Source organism: Danio rerio, chromosome 17 (genome assembly GCF_049306965.1).
Source record: "Danio rerio strain Tuebingen ecotype United States chromosome 17, GRCz12tu, whole genome shotgun sequence".
In the NCBI taxonomy this organism is placed as follows: domain Eukaryota; kingdom Metazoa; phylum Chordata; class Actinopteri; order Cypriniformes; family Danionidae; genus Danio; species Danio rerio.
The window spans coordinates 17,329,947-17,348,011 of NC_133192.1; the positions used below are offsets into that span (position 1 = coordinate 17,329,947).

At 32.5% G+C, this 18,065-nt stretch overlaps 1 protein-coding gene across 43 annotated transcripts in view; it reads left to right on the plus strand.

Moving 5' to 3' along the window:
* Positions 1–13,126, plus strand: part of si:ch73-204p21.2 — a 38,230-nt gene extending 25,104 nt beyond the window's left edge. For 8 of the 43 annotated variants that reach the window (XM_073928359.1, XM_073928357.1, XM_073928360.1 and 5 more), the window contains exons 6-12: positions 4,569–4,644; positions 7,330–7,468; positions 8,975–9,044; positions 10,497–10,551; positions 10,672–10,758; positions 11,059–11,134; positions 12,587–13,126. In XM_073928359.1, the coding sequence (XP_073784460.1) occupies positions 7,341–7,468; positions 8,975–9,044; positions 10,497–10,551; positions 10,672–10,758; positions 11,059–11,111 (393 nt within the window). In that variant the 5' untranslated portion in view covers positions 4,569–4,644; positions 7,330–7,340 and the 3' untranslated portion in view covers positions 11,112–11,134; positions 12,587–13,126. Of the gene's footprint in view, positions 1–4,512; positions 4,645–7,329; positions 7,469–8,974; positions 9,045–10,496; positions 10,564–10,671; positions 10,759–11,058; positions 11,135–12,536 lie in introns of those variants that run through there. The other 35 variants (XM_073928341.1, XM_073928338.1, XM_073928339.1 and 32 more) reach the window with 11 other exon arrangements.
* The last annotated feature ends 4,939 nt before the right edge of the window (positions 13,127–18,065 follow it).

The following is an 18,065-nucleotide window of genomic DNA, read 5'->3' on the forward strand; positions in this document are numbered from 1 at the left end:
AAAGTAATGAGTACAAGTAATGTAAAATAATGTGCAACCATAAAACCAGTTAATTTTAAAAGCGATATTGCACAGGAGAATTAAAAGCTGATATATAGACTCTTACAAAGTCATTCAAATTAAAATGCCCTCATAATACAGGTCACTCACTCGCACAAGGTCAGCCTAGAGCAAATGACAACAATCCAGTTAATTCACAGAGGACAAAATAAAGTCCCACTTTTTCTTTCTTCCTTGCTTCATTCATAATTTGAGAACTTTTTCTGTTTAGATGTGGAAGAAGAGATTGTCACAACTTCTGTTTAATGTCAACAACTGTCCAATTAATTCACAAGTGACAAAATCAAGTCTTGCTAAGTAATTTTTTCCTATTTCTGATGCAGTTTCATTCAGATATACAAGTACATGCAAAGGGACAGAAGAGACAATTGCAGTGATACCCCTCAACCCTCTAATTTTTTTCCAGGATTGTCCAGTTCTTTACCATTGTATCCTGCTCTTATCCCGTTTAATATTGTCCCGTATGTTTCTCGTATTTATATAATAAAGTATCCCTTATTTTTTATATCCCAATGTTGTGACCAGTATGTCTATTAGATTCCTGATGTACAAGAACCGTAAGGCTGCCTTACTTTTTTTTTGGTCGGTTTTAAACAATATAGAAGTCATTTTATCATAGCTAATAGACATCAGAAAGAAAAGAAAATACTACTTTAATAACTTTGTTTTAATGGTGAGGATGGTCCAATCAATTCACAATGGACAAAATTAAGCTCAATCCTACGTTTTTCTCATCCAAGCAGCCATTTCTTTGTTGATATTGTGTATATAAAACATGCAGCAAAAAGTATCATCCTACAAATACATTTTTTCAGTAAGCCAGAGTAAACTCTGTATGTCACAATACAAACGAAAAGTGTCACTTGAAAATGAAATTAAATCTTAATGGTACTACAGTTTTTTTCTCCCTCCATTTGAGAAGCCGTTTCACTTGTATATGTGTACGGCTGTGGATCTTACTACTCCTGTTTGATCGAATCAATTCATAATCAAGGCTCCAGGATTTTCCAACCCAGTCACCAGAAATGAACATTATTGAGCATGTCTGGGGTAAGATGGAGGCATTGAACATTAATCTAAAGAATCTTGATGAACTCTGGGAGTCTTGCAGGAATGCTTTCTTTGTCATTCCAGATGACTTTATTAATTAGTGATTTGTCATTGCAGAGATGTATGGATGCAGTTACTCAACTCCAAGCTCATATGAGTCATACACAATATTAATTCTTGTTCCACTTTACCACGACAAGACTTTTGTCTCAGCAAAGTCTGACCTTACTGTTTTAATTTAATAATTAAAAATCAGGCATGATCATATTTTATATTGGTAAAATAAGTGTAATCTAGAGGCCTTTGCCTTTCATATAATCCACTTCTGATACCAAATGATCAACTAGAAGTCATTATTGGTTGTTCCTAAAACTTGGAAAGGCAACAAGATTTTTGTCAAGTAGTGTACATCACAATAGTAAAGAAAACATATCAAAATGTTCACTTTGTGTTGTCAAGGATCCATTTTTTTATGGACAATCATGCCTCACTGTAACCCTATTTTTAGCTTTATGTAATAACTTGCATGTATTAAATTTACATAAACCTATTTTAGCAAATACCCTCAGTTCAATACAGCTTACAGTACAAGTATAGGGAGAAGTCACCCTGAAGCGATGGGTTGGGTGAACGCATAAATCAACCTTTCAGCACTCAGTTTGGAACCTATGAGCTTAACCATTGTCCACTAAGCCAAACCACTCATGCATATAGTCAGAGGCTACAGTCTGTTGTCACACTTTTCCACACTTATTTACATTGTCAGTTTAAATTCTGCACAAACTTTTTTTTTTTTTTGACTCAAAAAGAGCCACTGAAAATTCTTTTCATTTTTGCATAGAAACAAAGTACAGTTCATTGAACATAAATGGATTGGTTATGAGGTGTGGCATAATGGCACAATGGAAACCTGATAAAAAAATGTTTATTTAAAAAATTATATATATACAGTTGAAGTCAGAATTATTAGCCCCCTTCGAATTTTATTCTTCTTTTTTAAATATTTTCCAAATGATGTTTAACAGAGCAAGGAGATTTTCACAGTATGTCTGATAATATTTTTTCTTCTAGAAAAAGTATTATTTGTTTTGTTTCGGCTAGAATAAAAGCAGTTTTTAATTTTTAAAAGCCATTTTAGGGACAAAATTATTAGCCCCTTTAAGCTATTTTTTTCTTGATAATCTACAGAACAATCTACAGTTATACAATAACTTGCCTAATTACCCTAACCTGTCTAGTTAACTTAATTAACCTAGTTAAACCTTTAAATGTCACTTTAAGCTGTATAGAAGTGTCTTGAAAAATATCTAGTAAAATATTACTTACTGTCATCATAGCAAAAATAAAAGAAATCCGTTATTAGAAATGAGTTATTAAAACTATTATGTTTAGAAATGTGTTAAAAATCTTCTCCCAGTTAAACAAAAATTGGGGGAAAAAAAAAATAAACAAGCGGTCTAATAATTAGGGGGGGCTAATAATTCTGACTTCAACTGTGTGTGTGTGTGTGTGTGTGTGTGTGTATATATATATATATATATATATATATATATATATATATATATATATATATATATATATATATATATATATATATATATATATATAAATTTTTATTAAACGCTTTATGGTGTATTTATTCTTTTTTTGAAGCAACTTTTACTTCTATTTATCTTTAAATCCTTTTTATTTTGGTTATTTTAGAACTGCTGTCTATATTTCCTCAAGCCAAGATTCGAAATCAGGATGCCCTGAAGTGCTACTGCACTATATGTCAGCACGCTAATAACTAGGCTATTGCACTGACTTATTTATTTATTGTAACTGAGGTATAACACCGCATATCCTTGGGTTTTTATAACATCATAACATTGCACCATTTATACCATGCAAATTTATTTTATCTGGAAATGAGTGCTGCAGTCAAGAGAATTATTTTAGTAAGTTTCAAAGTTCACGTCTTAATTTTGCATAAATGCAAAATCCTGTTAGTTACATTACCAGTGTTCCCACAGAGAGACTAGTAGTGAGCAATTATTAGACTATTAGACTAGTAGTAAGCAAGTTAGAAGAGCCCTTTTAGGGTGGCAACACTTCCAGGTTTGTGTCATTCGCACGTCAGAGAGAGGTGAAGCTGGAATGGTAGGACTTTAGGTGACCGTCTGTACACATGTTTACAGTCATTTTCTCTGCCAATCGTGTTTCATCTGTAATTAATAAAACTATTCTTAGAGGAGTTATGATGTATTGTCATCTGTGTGTGATGGGTTGTACAATTTAGTGATTTGTTTTAATTTCTCTAACTAGATATCCGTATTCCAAAATGAGTGAACATTTTACTCAATTAAAAGTACAAGTATTTGGCTGAAAATACACTTTAAAGTTAAAAAAGTAAATGACTTAAAAGTACTTTAATATTTACCAGTAAAACTTTTTTATTCAAACACATGAATTTATAAATAAACTACGAATTTTCTAGGGGTCTCTTCATTTTTGCCTTAGCTTCAGTGCTTAGGCTAATTGAGTATACACCCCATTTTGAAAATGATTATTTTATAACCATTTCATAGTGAATATAGGTTTTGATGCATTTGGGCAAAACAGATTTATTTAATCGATATATTTATCAAAATAATATTTTAGTCATCAAACATGTTTATAAATATAAAGATAATACATCTAAATTAATGCAAAATATTGCAAAAATTAAAACAAAACTATTTTTTTTTTGTTTCTCTTGATTTTTACTCTCTTATTTTATTATTTTATTCAATATCTTCCCCAAATATATAAATGTGGGCTGCTCATTTTTTCATAGGTTATTTTGTTAGATTAACTCCAGATTTGGCTTCAGTGCTGACTAATCTAATGTATATGCAGAAATATAATATTGGAAAGCATCCTATAGTAAATGTTAATTTAAATGAGAGATTTGTGAGTGATGTACTCAAATATGCTGAGCACTCTAAATAATAACAAGCTGAAACAATGCTGCAAAAAACATAAATCATTGGTTCTTACATGCCCATTTGATTCTGTTTACTATATTTATTGTGCATGAGACTGATTAAAATAAATAGAAACTGAATTGAATTAAATTAAGAATGAAAAAAATTGGTTAAAAGTTGTTTTTTTTATTGTTTTCAGCATTGTACTCAAACACAAGCCAGTTTGAATTGTAATTGGGTGAAGTACAAATCCCTTAAAATAATACTAAAATGCAGTAACATTTACAACACCCCAGCTAGAAATCATGACAACAGGGTGTGAGAGGGAGGAATCTATGCATGCGGAGTCAATGAATGAGTGATTGTCAGTCTGTCTGATGGAAAGCCGAGTGCAGGAATGAGGAAATGGGCTTGTCGAAGCTCTTTTTCACCTTCCTGTCCGAAAGCTACAGTCAGTGTAATTTTGACAGGAGCGCCTGACGTCTGTCTGTTTTCTGCACCGATATGTAGGGTAAGAGAGCAGGACTTCATCTGAACTTTAGAGTTCACTAACAGGAGGAGGTCACTCAGTTATTATCCAGTACAGGTATTCTATATTTTACATTATGTATATTTAAATTAATTTATCACAATATACTTTACACCTGTCAACCTATTATTTACAATTAGATAAATTTAAAGCACAATTCAGGATGTTTTCTTAAAAAGAGATGTATTTTAAAGTAGTTTTGGAAGTTTAAAGAAGTTTATGCAATATTGAATTTGTTTTGTTGAGTAAGTAATAACTGAGCCGTGAAACTGGGAGAGGTGCGAATAGTTTAATGTCGTAAATGACTAACAGCAGGTGGATCTCTGCGTTTTGTTCTGGAACCTGTTTCATGATTTGGTTTTGGGGTGAGGTTTAGTTCGAGTACCTGTTGTACTATTTGAATTATACAGTAGATATGTAAAAGAAACGCTGCTACCAAACAGCCACCAAGGACTCGAGTTACTGTCTCATTAAAAAGCGGTTAGTCTGGTTTGATTTGTTGTCCTGGTGAAATTACAACAATCACAATTGGAGTTTCATATGAAAATAAACAAACTTTACTTTTTGCTGTAATAGTTTGCAAAGAAATAATAAAGCTTTTGCTATCATTTACTCACCTTCAATTTATTCCAAACCAGTATGATTTACTTCCTTTTGTGGAGAAAGAAATAGGTTATTCCACAAACCTTTTAAGGATCTAAACTGTATGTTTAGAAGTCATAAAAGTAGTCCACTCTCAATATTCCAAGTCTTCAAATAGGCTTTGGTTCGAAACAGACTGAATTGTATCAGATCCAGCTTGATCACGTCCAGTTTCAGACTGTTGTTTTCTAAAATGGACTAACCAATTTATCAAAAAGGTCTGAGTCAAATGAATGATTCATTCATAAGTCAGGCTTTGCTATTAGTACTTTTCTCATACAAACCTTGTGGAATTTTTTTTGAAGCTTTGTTGTACTTAAATAATTGCTTGTAGTCAATTAGGGTTTGGAAGGTGATTAAATTACATAATTTTCAATTTTGGATGGATGAATCCTGTAATGGCAATTCATATTTAATAGCCCTTAATGGAACACTCCATTTCTTTGTGTTGAAAATAGACTCATTTTACAACTCCCCTACAGTTAAACCTTTTTTAATCCATTTAGTTGATGTCTAGGTCTAGCCGGTGGACTTTTATAGCTTAGATCATTCAATCAGATTAGACCATTGGCATCTCGCTCAAAAAAAAAAAAAGACTTTCGATAATGTCTTTATTAAACTCAACGCTTCTGTAGTTACATCTTGTACTCAGACCAATGAAAAATTAAAAGTTGCTATATTTTATCTGCAGAAATGTATAGGAGCTCTATTATTTTAACTCCTAGGAGAGTTGTAAAACGAGCCTCTTTTCAAACAAAGTGTGGTGTTTCCTTTAGGAGATGAACGAGGCGACGTCTAGAGTATTTTGTTTCCTTAAAACTGCTTCTTTATATTAAACGGTCAACATCAGAGTCGTATCCTTAAAGACAAAACCGACAATTCAAAAGGGCACCTGATGATATAACTCAAATACTCATAGCATGTTTTTCTTTTTTTTGTGTGTGTGAATCATTATGAATCTGGCATAATTAAAAAGGACATCATGCCCACAACGACTGTACTCAAAATCTTTTTTTAATCCATTAATTCACTATCTGGGTCTAGCGGGTGGACCTTTATAGCTTAGCTTAGCATAAATCATTGAATCAGATTTGACCATTAGCATCTCTTAGCTTTGCTAAGCTAACTCTGTAAAAGCCAACGTCTCCCAGCTGCTTTACAAATCAGCTAAAATTTAATACATGATATCGTAGTGTATCACCAATTTAACTCTTGTAAAATGAGCCTATTTTTGAACAAAGTTTTCCTTAAATTGGCGAATAAAAGGTCTCATCTAGAATATTTTGTTTCTTTAAATATTTTGTTGCTTTACATTTAATTTAAGTTTATTTGTATGGCGCAATTTACAATAATTATTACATTTTGTATAATATTTAATACATTTAGGCAGTAAACATCAGAGTAATATTCTTAAAGACAAAACAGACCATTTAAAAGAGCACCTGATGATATAACTCAAATGATCATTGCATGTTCTTTTCATGAGAGATATTGAATAGTGTGAATCATAAACCACAATTAAATAGGACATCATGCCCACAATGACTGTACTCTGTTGCGTAATGCATCTGTTTAGAGATCTGATCTGTGTACAGCGTGAAAAATGCTATAATAAAATGGCTTTAATTGTGTGTTTGAGTAAACTGTAAATCTGTGTTGTTTTATTAAGGGATGGTAACATTTCTTCCATATTTTGTATAAAATATTGTCATTTAGAGCATTTCTTAATTAATTAACTTGCAGAACCATTTTAAATATGTTTTCATTTGTTTGTGGTTGAAAATCAGGGTTATTTCACTAAGTTTTAACATGCAAGTTAAAACTTTTACAGTGTTATCTAGAAATCAAACTAAATATATGGAAAATGACTTATTATTTTAACTAGTTGTCATGTTTTTATGTTATAAATGACACTTTCAGTAAACATGTTTTGAAGAAAAGTCATCAGTGTTTCTCAGAACAAACCAAAAATGACATTTTATATAAGCTAAATAGTAAATCAAAAGAAATTGAGTATTTCCAAGTGGTCTCCTAAATGATTTCATAGTTGTATGTAACTAGTGAAATAATGTATTCAGCATTTGATTTGTTTTCCTGTAGGTGGCACAGTCATGGCACCCATCAGCACAGATCTAGTGGGCTTGGCGTTCACAGAACAACCAACGGCTGCATTTCTCTCCATAGTCATCCTCTTTATCGCCAGCATTGTACTCCTTGTTCTCTGTGCGAGCTGTAAAAAGTAAGGAAATTCCAAATGACCTTTCTTTCTGAATTTTAACAAAAACAAACAAACAAAAAAAAACACCTCAAAAGATGAAGTCAACTGTAAATGGGTGACAATACATGCAGGAGAAACTCACCTGCACTATTGCTGTAAGCTGCATTCCTAGACGCCACTGTCAAGTTTTTCTGCTCCGGAAATTTGTGAGGAATGAGGCAGGAATGTTGCCCCAAAACTAAAGACAGAGGACTGAATCTTACACACACTTCTCTGTATTTTACATAAGAGGACATGAAAAAGGCACTGATATGTACACTGTAACAAATTAAAGATCAATTTAATAGACAGCATATGTTTTAGGTCATTATAACTTATTAATCTAAGCTAATCATGTTTTAACGTATAATATTAAGTTACGCAAGCTGTTTTAAGTCAGTTTAACATAATATAAGTTCAATGGACTTAAAAGTTGAAGGTAACCAGGATTTTTTTTACAGTGTAGTACCGGATATTGTGAGGTTGTATTTTCCGTCTGCATAGGGATGATATATTAGTCAAACACCAGTCTCATTCTTATTAATCCCAGAAGTAAATGTTCAAGCAAAATTAACCATGATTTTATTTTAATTAAAGTGCAGTAACCATGGTTTGGTGCATTGACAAATTTGTTAACCACACTTTTCTACAAATACCATGGTTAAACATGGTTGATGTGTGGTTACCATGCTTTGTTTTATTGTAGTAAAATTAAGGTTGATTTTCGTATGGGTAACAAGTTATACAAATTATAATTGTAAATTTTCAAAAAGGATTTGAGATAAATTCACATTTATTCGTAGTAGCTGTTTTTATGTCAACCGCTAGAGGTCAGTCACGAACCTGATAAACTAAAATAATAAATGTAATTTTTTTTTCTTATTGTAAAGAAGTGTTTCTTACTCCGCATCAAAAATTGTTTATATATATATATATATATATATATATATATATATATATATATATATATATATATATATATATATATATATACACACACACACACGCACACACTAAATTAGAGATTAGCTTTTTAAAATGACCTAAATAATGACTTGGGAGATTGAAGTACATTTATGTAGCTATGCTGTCATTTTTAATCTCATCCACCAGAGGCCATACAAGAATCACTCCAGTCAGTGTCTGAGTGAAACGTCTGCAGTTTTTAGCATTTTTGCAGTTACATTAGTTTGTCAGTGAAATAGATTGAATTTTAGGTGGTAAAAAAAGCTAATTTATTCATACAAAAATTATAATTCACAGTAATATGGCGACGTGGCGTCATTTGCAGTTTTAATTGTGGCCACCAGAGGCCACTGCGTGTGGGATCAACTTTACACCATATTTTTATTGCACTCTTAGTTAGTGTCAAAAATAGAGCTTATATAAGCAACTATGATAAAAGATTAAACCCATTAAGTTCAGAAGATCATCAGAAGTTGACTAGGCTTTAAATTCAAATTAATTTTCATCTGTTATTTTTTTTAGACATTCCTTTGAATTGGAGAAGAGCAGCGCACCTGTTCAGCAGAAACCACCATCCACACTAGTGAGCGTGGTGAGTGATGGATCAAATAATGAAATAGTACTGTGTGAACAAAAGAAATAGTCAGAATAATTAATGTTTTCAATTGTTGTGTTTACAAAAACATAGTTATTCCACCAATTCTTTTTTTCATATGCTACACTTTGGTATTGTTGTCAAAAAATGTATATAAATAACATATAAAGTGTTTTTTTATTAATTCATGCAAAAAGTACTCGAAATTACATCATTATATTTTATTTTAAAGCTTTTCCTGAATCTATAACTGTAAATGGTAAATCGAGAGAAATTTTAAGTGGTCCTTTTTTCCTCTCCATTATTTTATCCATTGTATTTTTCAAACATTTTCCTGCTATTGCTTTTTTACTGAGAAAACTATAACTATCATACATTTATTTTTAGTACCAAATCCTATATATTTTGAATAATAGTTAACAATATTGAATAATTATTCTTTGATGATAATAATGTAATGATATTAATTTTTAAATAAAATAATAATTTGATTTAATGTGACTTTAAGCCTCACAGTGCAGCCATTGGGGTTTTACATTTTATACGTTGCCACTATACTTCAAACCAGTCATTTATAATATTAAAATAGTTTGAAGATGAATAAATGATCACACTACATTTCATTATAATTACTGGCTAAAATAAATGTTTTGTTTTTTACATTTAAAAAATCTGTTAAGCTGAATTACCAATGTGATATTCTTTTACCAATACTTTGATATTGCGTTTCCACACAAGTTATCTGAAACATCAAAGCAGACACTTTATTTTCGTCTAATCTGCTTTATATATACAGTTGAAATCATAATTATTAGCCCCCCTTTGAATTGTTTTTCTTTTTTAAATGGTTCCCAAATGATGTTGAACAGAGCAAGTAAATTTTCACAGTATCTCTGATAAAAGTTTTTCTTCTGGAGAAAGACCTATTTGTTTTATTTTGGCTAGAATAAAAGCAGTTTTTAATTTTGTTAACTATTTGATTGTCAAAATTATTAGCCCCTTTAAGCTATATTTTTCTCGATAGTCTAAAGAACAAACTATCTTTGTACAATAACTTTCCTAATAACCCTATCCTGCCTAGTTAACCCAATTAACCTAGTTAAGCCTTTAAATGTCACTAAGTTTTACAGAAGTGTCTTGAAAAATATCTTGTCAAATATTATTTACTGTCATCATGGCAAAGATAAAATAGATCACGTTATTAGAAATGAGTTATTAAAACTATTATGTTTAGCAATGTGTTGAAAATTTTTTTCGCTTCGTTAAACAGAAATTAGGGAAAAAATAAACAGGAGGGCTAAAAATTCTGATTGCAACTGTATATAAAATCACTGGCAGACACCAAAATGGGATGTATTATCTTTGATCCATGTATGTGTAATTAATGAAATGACAAACTATAATAAAACCCGTAAATGCTACGCTTAATCATGCTTTTCAATTGAACAGGCCAGAATGAATGATTCAGCAGCCAGACACAACCCTACCGCTAATGAAATCACAGGTGACGAAATGGGTAAACTTGACTTGTCTATGACACTGAATTTCTTTTGAGTCTGAAGAGCTGTTTATCTCTTTACAATTAATTCTACTCAGCAAATGCACTTTAATCTTGCCTTTAAAGGTTATGAGGTTGAAGACGAGGGTAACGTAGAGGTCTCTCAAGGAGGAATCGTGTACAAACCCTGGAGAAGTCACACCCTCACTCACGGTAAAAAAAAATGATAGTAAATAAAATGAATAAAGGAACAATTCACCTAAAAATGAAACTTACCCTCAAGTGGTTTCAAACATTTTCTGTTGAACACACAAGAAGATGTTTTGAAGAATGTTAGAAAATGATAGAAAAGAAAAATACTATGGAAATCAATGGGTAGCAGTTTCCAACTTTTGAAATGATAAAGTAAAAGTTGACAGAATATACTTTTTAAGTGAACTATCTATTTAATCCCAGTAAAATCCCTTTATTCTTTTTAACAAGTGCATGACAGTATATCTGTGCTTTTTGCAGGTTCAAGTCTACAAGTCAATGGTGGTGTTGGGGCAATGACTGGGAGTTCATAACACTTCAAGTCCTCTGCAAATGCGTAAGCAATTCAGATTACTAAAGTTAAAGAGTTCCCTAGAGTAAAAAAAAAAAAAAAAGAAGAGTTTTACCCATTGTGAATCCATTTAACCAATCTCTGAGTCTGGTGGCAGCACTTTTAGCTTAGCTTAGCATAAATCATTAAATCAGATTAGACCATTAGCAGCTATCTTTTTTTATTTAAACCTGGACTCTTCTGTAGTTACATCATGTACTAAAAGTTGCTATTTTGTAGGCAGATATAGCTAGGAACTATGCTTGCAGGGAGATATGGCTAGGAACTATGCTTCGTCCTGGAGTATTCTGGTGTATTAATCAAGGAACTTTGCATTACCATCGCCGCAGCAGGCGTCATGATATTACACAGTGCCTGAAAATTTTCCCCAGCTAGGAAACTATGTATCAGTGCTGTCTAATATCAATACATCCTGTCTTTTAAATAGGAAAATAATTTGAACTTTTGTTTGATTTTTCTTTTTTCAGCAATATGCTAATGGTTTAATGCGATTCAATGATTAATGCTAAGCTATGCTAAAAGGTGTTGGGACAAGTTTGAAAACTTTGACTCTTCTGTAGTTAAGTCATATACTAAAAGTTGCTCTTTTGTAGATGAGCTTTGAACTATGCTTTCATTCTGGAGTATTCTGGTGTTTTATCAAGGAATTTTGCTGCTGTAGCAGGGACAGTGATATTACACAGCTCATAACTAGGTAACAGCACTGCGTAATATCATTGCATCATGTTTTTTAAATTGGAAAATTATCTGATCTTTTGTTTGTTGATTTTTTAGCAAGATGCTAATGGTCTAATCAGATTCAATGACTTATGCTAAGCTAAAAGTGCTCCTGTCAGCAAGGAGAGTAGCTGAATGGATTAAAAAATGGCTAAGCTCAACTCTAAGGCCCTGTTTACACTAATACGTTTTAGTTTTGAAATGCATAAGTTTTGCTACGGTTATGCCTTCCGTCCAACACTACCCCAGAGTTTTCGAGCCCGGAAAACATGAGAGTTTTGAAAACGCTGAAAAGGTCATTTTGGTTTTAAAACACTGCTGCTCTGTGTCAGTTTGGATGGGGGAAACTGAGACATCTGAAAATGAAGGCGTGGCTCCAAACATTCTGATAAGGGCTTGCATCCTTTCTTTGTAAGTGAGGACGAAGATCTTCTCAGAAACACTAGAGGAAACGCCAGTGTGGACGGATCACTTTTGTTCCAAAATGCTGTTTTAAAACTAAAACTTTAATGTGTAAACAGGGCCTAAGTGACTTGTAAAATTAGCTTAATTTAAAAAAAAGTGGAGTGTTCCTTCAAAACAGATTCTAAGTGAAACAATGCAAACAAAATAAGTGCTTGTTTTATTATCTTTTAAACTTCTGATGACAAAAACGATGTTGCTGCCATAGGTTTCCTTGTTATTTAGAGATTAATGCTTTCTGTTTCTTTCTGGAGCCAGCCTGAAGTCCTGTTTGACTGTCATAAAACTTCCCATCAAACTTTATTGGATCTGTTGGAGTCCCCTGATCTGTCCCTCTGCACTGACCGGACTCATTCATTGCTGAATCTCTATGCAGCGGTTCAGACTGTTTCAGACTAGTGTCCTTCAAGAGACGGATCCTGATATTCTGGACACACCTGTTGTGACAAATAAGGAGCGCTGTTTGGGTGGTCGTCGGTTAAATGTGACACAAGCAGGAAAATCTAGTGTTGCATCTTCACTTGAATATGAAGACCAAGTGTTGATAATGTCAACACTTAAAGGCTATTTTTTTCTAATGAAGTTCAGTATTGTGAAATGATTCTGTATTCACATTCTTTCTTAGTCGGGGTGATGTATAGACTTTATCTTCTGATCAGCTGGTCTATGTGTAACTTTATGAATTTAGATGGCATCGTAATGGTGAATAATTTTAGTTTTGAAATGTATGAATTCCTATGAAAATATTTGATTAGAACTATTAACATGTAATAAAATTAGCAGACTCTTTAGAATGAACCCTTCTGTTCTGGTGACTGTCTGTATTTAGGGGAATGTTTTTTTTGTTTGTTTTGTGAGGGTACTTATGGGTCAATGATGAGTTTTATTTAAAAGCTTAAACTCTTTAATAATCTTCAAATTTATATCAGAAACAATGCTTTATCAAAAAATAAATGAACCATCAAATCAAATTGTAAACAGAATCAAAAAAACTTACAATGAGATTTTTTATATATAAAAAAATGTTTTTAAAATCATTAAAAATTTTGTAGAGAAAACGTTTTTATTTTTTTGGCTGTGTGTGTGTGTGTGTGTGTGTGTGTGTGTGTGTGTGTGTGTGTGTGTGTGTGTGTGTGTGTGTGTGTGTGTGTGTGTGTGTGTGTGTGTGTGTGTGTGTGTGTGTGTGTGTGTGCCCACTAGTGGCTAGTTGAAAATAATTTTTGAATTATAGTTCATCGAGAAGCATGAATAACTGTTATATACATATGTTATATACATGCAAACATATGTTTGTATATATAAAAGAAAGCATGTGAATACCCAATGAGAGGAAGATCCCAATGCAGGCTTTTTTTGAGGCTTTCTCACTGACAAGGGCTTTAGTATCGCGCACACAGCTGATGTGATGCACACAACAGTTTATAAAGCTGGCATGCTCCTGTTACTTTGCGTGAAGCAAATGTGTGTGCAAGAGCAACTTGTGTGATCAGTTCTCTTTGAAACAGGCTGGACTCGTGCACTCACAGCTGATTTCAAGAGCTCCAGATTCTTTAAAAAATATCTTTTTTGTAAGGAGCAGCAGTCGCCTCTTTCGCTTTTTACCATTCTTTGAACAGATTATTAACGGGGCAAATACCGGTAAATTTGTTCTGGCAATTTTCCGGAAAGAGAAGTTTAACATTTACCGGAATGCTGCGCTGTGTGAACGCAGAAGAAAGATTGCCGTAAAGAGCGCGTTCACATCTAGAAAATGCTGAAGTGAGACATCTACTCCAGTCATTCAGAACAATCAGATGCATTCCCATCCGCGCTATTTATGAAAATAAAAGCCTTTAAAGATAATTCCAGTCACATTTAGATGCCAGATGTTATGAGATAATGTTTGATAATAGATGATAATGTTTTTAAGTTCCTTCTTGATGCCAACTGTGTAAAAACATTATCGATAAAATGCTTACGATTAAACCGTTGTTTGTTTACCTTCAAGCTCTTTCTTAGTTGCTTGACTCGTGTGCATGTGAAGCAGCTGGTGAGCACCAGCACACTCGCATCAACTATCAACAAATGCCTGACATCTTCTATGTTTACAAATACAAGCGCAGCTGTTTATATGCAATTTCTGGTTAATGATGTCAGAATTTACCGGGATTTTGGAATAGATGTGTGAATGGTCTATTCCAGAAAAATTCTGGAACGTTCTTGCCTGTGTAAACGTTTTTTTTTTTTTTTTTTTTAATTTACCAGTAAGGTCGTTCCAGTAACTTTCCAGATATTTACCTGTATCACTGTGTGATTGGGGCTATAGACTTTACTTGGGCGGGCTGCCCAGGTATATTAACAGTCAACAAAGTATATTTAGTATATTTTTTTACTATTATCATCATCCTTTTACTTTTTTTTTGTATCCGCCCAATATAACCCAACAGTTGTGATCGATTAAGTAGTGGACCCGTTTTGTTCTGTGTGCGCGAGACCTGTCAGCGCTCCCACCAACAGTCTCGCGTGCTTTGCAGACCCACAGAGATGCGCCTTTTTGGGACTTTAAAAAAAAAAAAAAACATCTGCTCCATGTTTCTAAATCTCCAGGATTCAAGCTTTCGCTTTCTACAGCTCACACGCGTTTTTGCATTACTCTTTTATTAAAGACTTTCCGCTTGCTTCACGGCTGACAAAGCGCATGGCCACAAAAAAAAGTAAATAATAGATTCTTTTATCTAAACGATTCAAAAAAACTTTATACACAGAGAAGACGAAATGACTGGTCTAAACTGGCTGCAAAATATATGGTAATGTTTAATCAACGCATTTACCTTATTTAAATTATCATCAAGTTTTAATCTTGTAATTATGATTTTTTTTTTGAGATAATGTCTGTTTTTATTCTTTTTTCTGACATTTATTTCCCATTTGCTGTATATTTCATTAATTTGATGATGTCAATACAGTTGAAGTCAGAATTATTAGCCCCCCTGAATTATTCGCCCCTCTGTTTATTTTTTTCCCAATTTCTGTTTAACGGAGAAGATTTTTTTTAACACATTTCTAAACATAATAGTTTTAATAACTCATTTCTAATTACTGATTTATTTTATCTCTGCCATCATGACAGTAAATAATATTTTACTAGATATTTTTCAAGACTTCTATACAGCTTAACGTGACATTTAAAGGCTTAACTAGGTTAACTAGGCATGTTAGGGTAATTAGGCAAGTTATTGTATAATGATGGTTTGTTCTGTAGTCTCTCGTAAAAAGATATAGCTTAAAGGGGCTAATAATTTTGATCTTAAAACTTGCTTTTATTCTAGCTGGAAAAAAATAATATCAGACACACTGTGAAAAATTCTTTGCTCTGTTAAACATAATTTAGGAAGTATTTAAAAAAGAAAATAAAAATCAAAGGGGGGCTAATAATTCTGACTTTAACTGTATATCGCAGAATAAAAAAATATCTCAGTGCTAAATTTTTCCAATATCGTGCAGCCCTAATATGTGTGGGTGCGTGTGTATCTATGCATTGTATGTATGTATGTATGTATGTATGTATATATATATATATATATATATATATATATATATATATATATGTGTGTGTGTGTGTGTGTGTGTGTGTGTGTGTGTGTGTGTGTGTGTGTGTGGGTGTGTGTGTATGGGTGTGTATCTATGCATTTGTATGTATGAGTGTGTGTGCACGTCTGTGTGTCTATATATACACACACACACATATATATTTATATATATATATATATATATATATATATATATATATATATATATATATATATATATATATATATATATATATATGTGTATGTGTGTATATGTTTTTTGGGCACTCATTTATTTATTGAGACTGTTTTGATTCATATTCAAGTTACTGACCAGTCCTATCAAAGATTAGTTAAAACTCATGAGTAATAAACAAAAAACTTTAATGTCAAGTAGATTTAGCATTATTACAGAAGCTCAACACAAACAGAACGTAATAAGTTATACTTATAACTTGTAAGAAAGTTGATTCCTTTATCTAATAAATTCAGGCGTGTGCATGTATTAGCTGCCTCTTCTTCATTGCAAAAGATCTACATGCATAAACACAAATAACACATTGTAGATTTTTAAATGTACAAAAAATGCTGCATCATACATTCATGAAAAGCTTATCAATACTAGTAACAAGCTCAGGCATCCTTTTGTACTTTCAGTTCTATTCTATTAATAACCTAAAATTTATTTCCTTGACCTATGATCTTTGACCCATTTCTTTAACGCTTTAATACTCACGTTCGACGGTGAGTTAATAAAGAACAAGAGCAACAAAGAAAAACACCATGTCATATTTTAAAAGGCGATCTTCACGTGACGCTCGTTCCCGCGGTGTGTGAATCTCCGCTCGACGTGCAGAATGCTGTTTGGGCACGAGGACGTGCTCTCGCGCACGTACGCGTTTATTGGCCTCGAAAAGAGCACGAGCACAGCGCGTGGATTTCTGCGTCACGGCGGCTGACCAATGGCGTGCAGCAGCGATGCCACAGGACTGGGAAAACTCGAATTATGTAACCCTTTCACACCCTTCACCACTAGGAAACAGCTACTGGAAAAAATGAAAAAGAATAAAGGCGAGCTACTGAACTCAGGATGCATGTCTATTGTGCAATTAAAGACAAACATGGGTAATCGCAAATAAATACATAGAATTAGTAATATTATAAACTCCTTTCATTTAGGGAAGCAAGACCCTAAAAGACCAAGGAGATTTAAAAAATAAATAAAAAAGCTGTTTACTTACACACCTAATCCCATACTAGATGTTGGCTATTTTTTCTCACTACAGCATACGTTTTTTTTATTTTTTTATTTTTTATTTTTAGCTGGAAATGTGATCCTTGTGATTCATATAGTGTTTTCTGCATTTTGAGAGACATAATAAAATGATTACATATGGTAGTTGTCTTCCATTTGGGTCTAATGAAGTGAAAACAAGCCAGAAAAGAAAAAAAGGAACATTATTTTGCACATTAGTCTCTAAATGCACAGATAATTGTATTTTTTGGGGTGAACTACCTTTTAAAACGTAAATGATTTTCCTTTCTTTATGGTCCCAAAGCATATTGTGATTAAATAATTCCAGAAAACATCTGAAAATGTGATCCTTGGTGTTTTATACAGTGTTTTCTGCATTTTGAGAGTAAAAAGAGACATAATAAAATTAATACCTATGGTAGTTGTCATATTAAGGTCTAATAAAACAAAAACTATCAAGAAAAAGCCAGAAAATAAAAAAAGGAATGCTAATTTGCAAATTAATGTATAAATATGCAGCAAGCTGTATTTTTGGGGTGAACTACCTTTTAAAACATAAATGCTTTTCTTTCTGCTTTTTACCAAAGCATATTGTGATTAAGTCATTGCAGAAAAACATCTGAAAATGTAATCCGTGATGATTTCAAAGGTGTTTTCTGCATTTTGAAAGTTAAAAGAGACAATTACAAAATACAATTAATACATATGGCAGTTGTGCTCCATTTAGGTCTAATGAAGTGAAAACAATCCAGAAAAAGCCAGAAAATAAATAAAAAGGAACACTGTTTTGCACATTAATGACTAAATACACAGAAAATTGTATTTTTGGGGTGAACTACCTTCTAAAACATAAATGCTTTTCTTTCTGGTCCCAAAGTATATTGTGCTTGAATAATTGCAGAAAACATCTGAAAATGTGATCCTTGGTGATTTA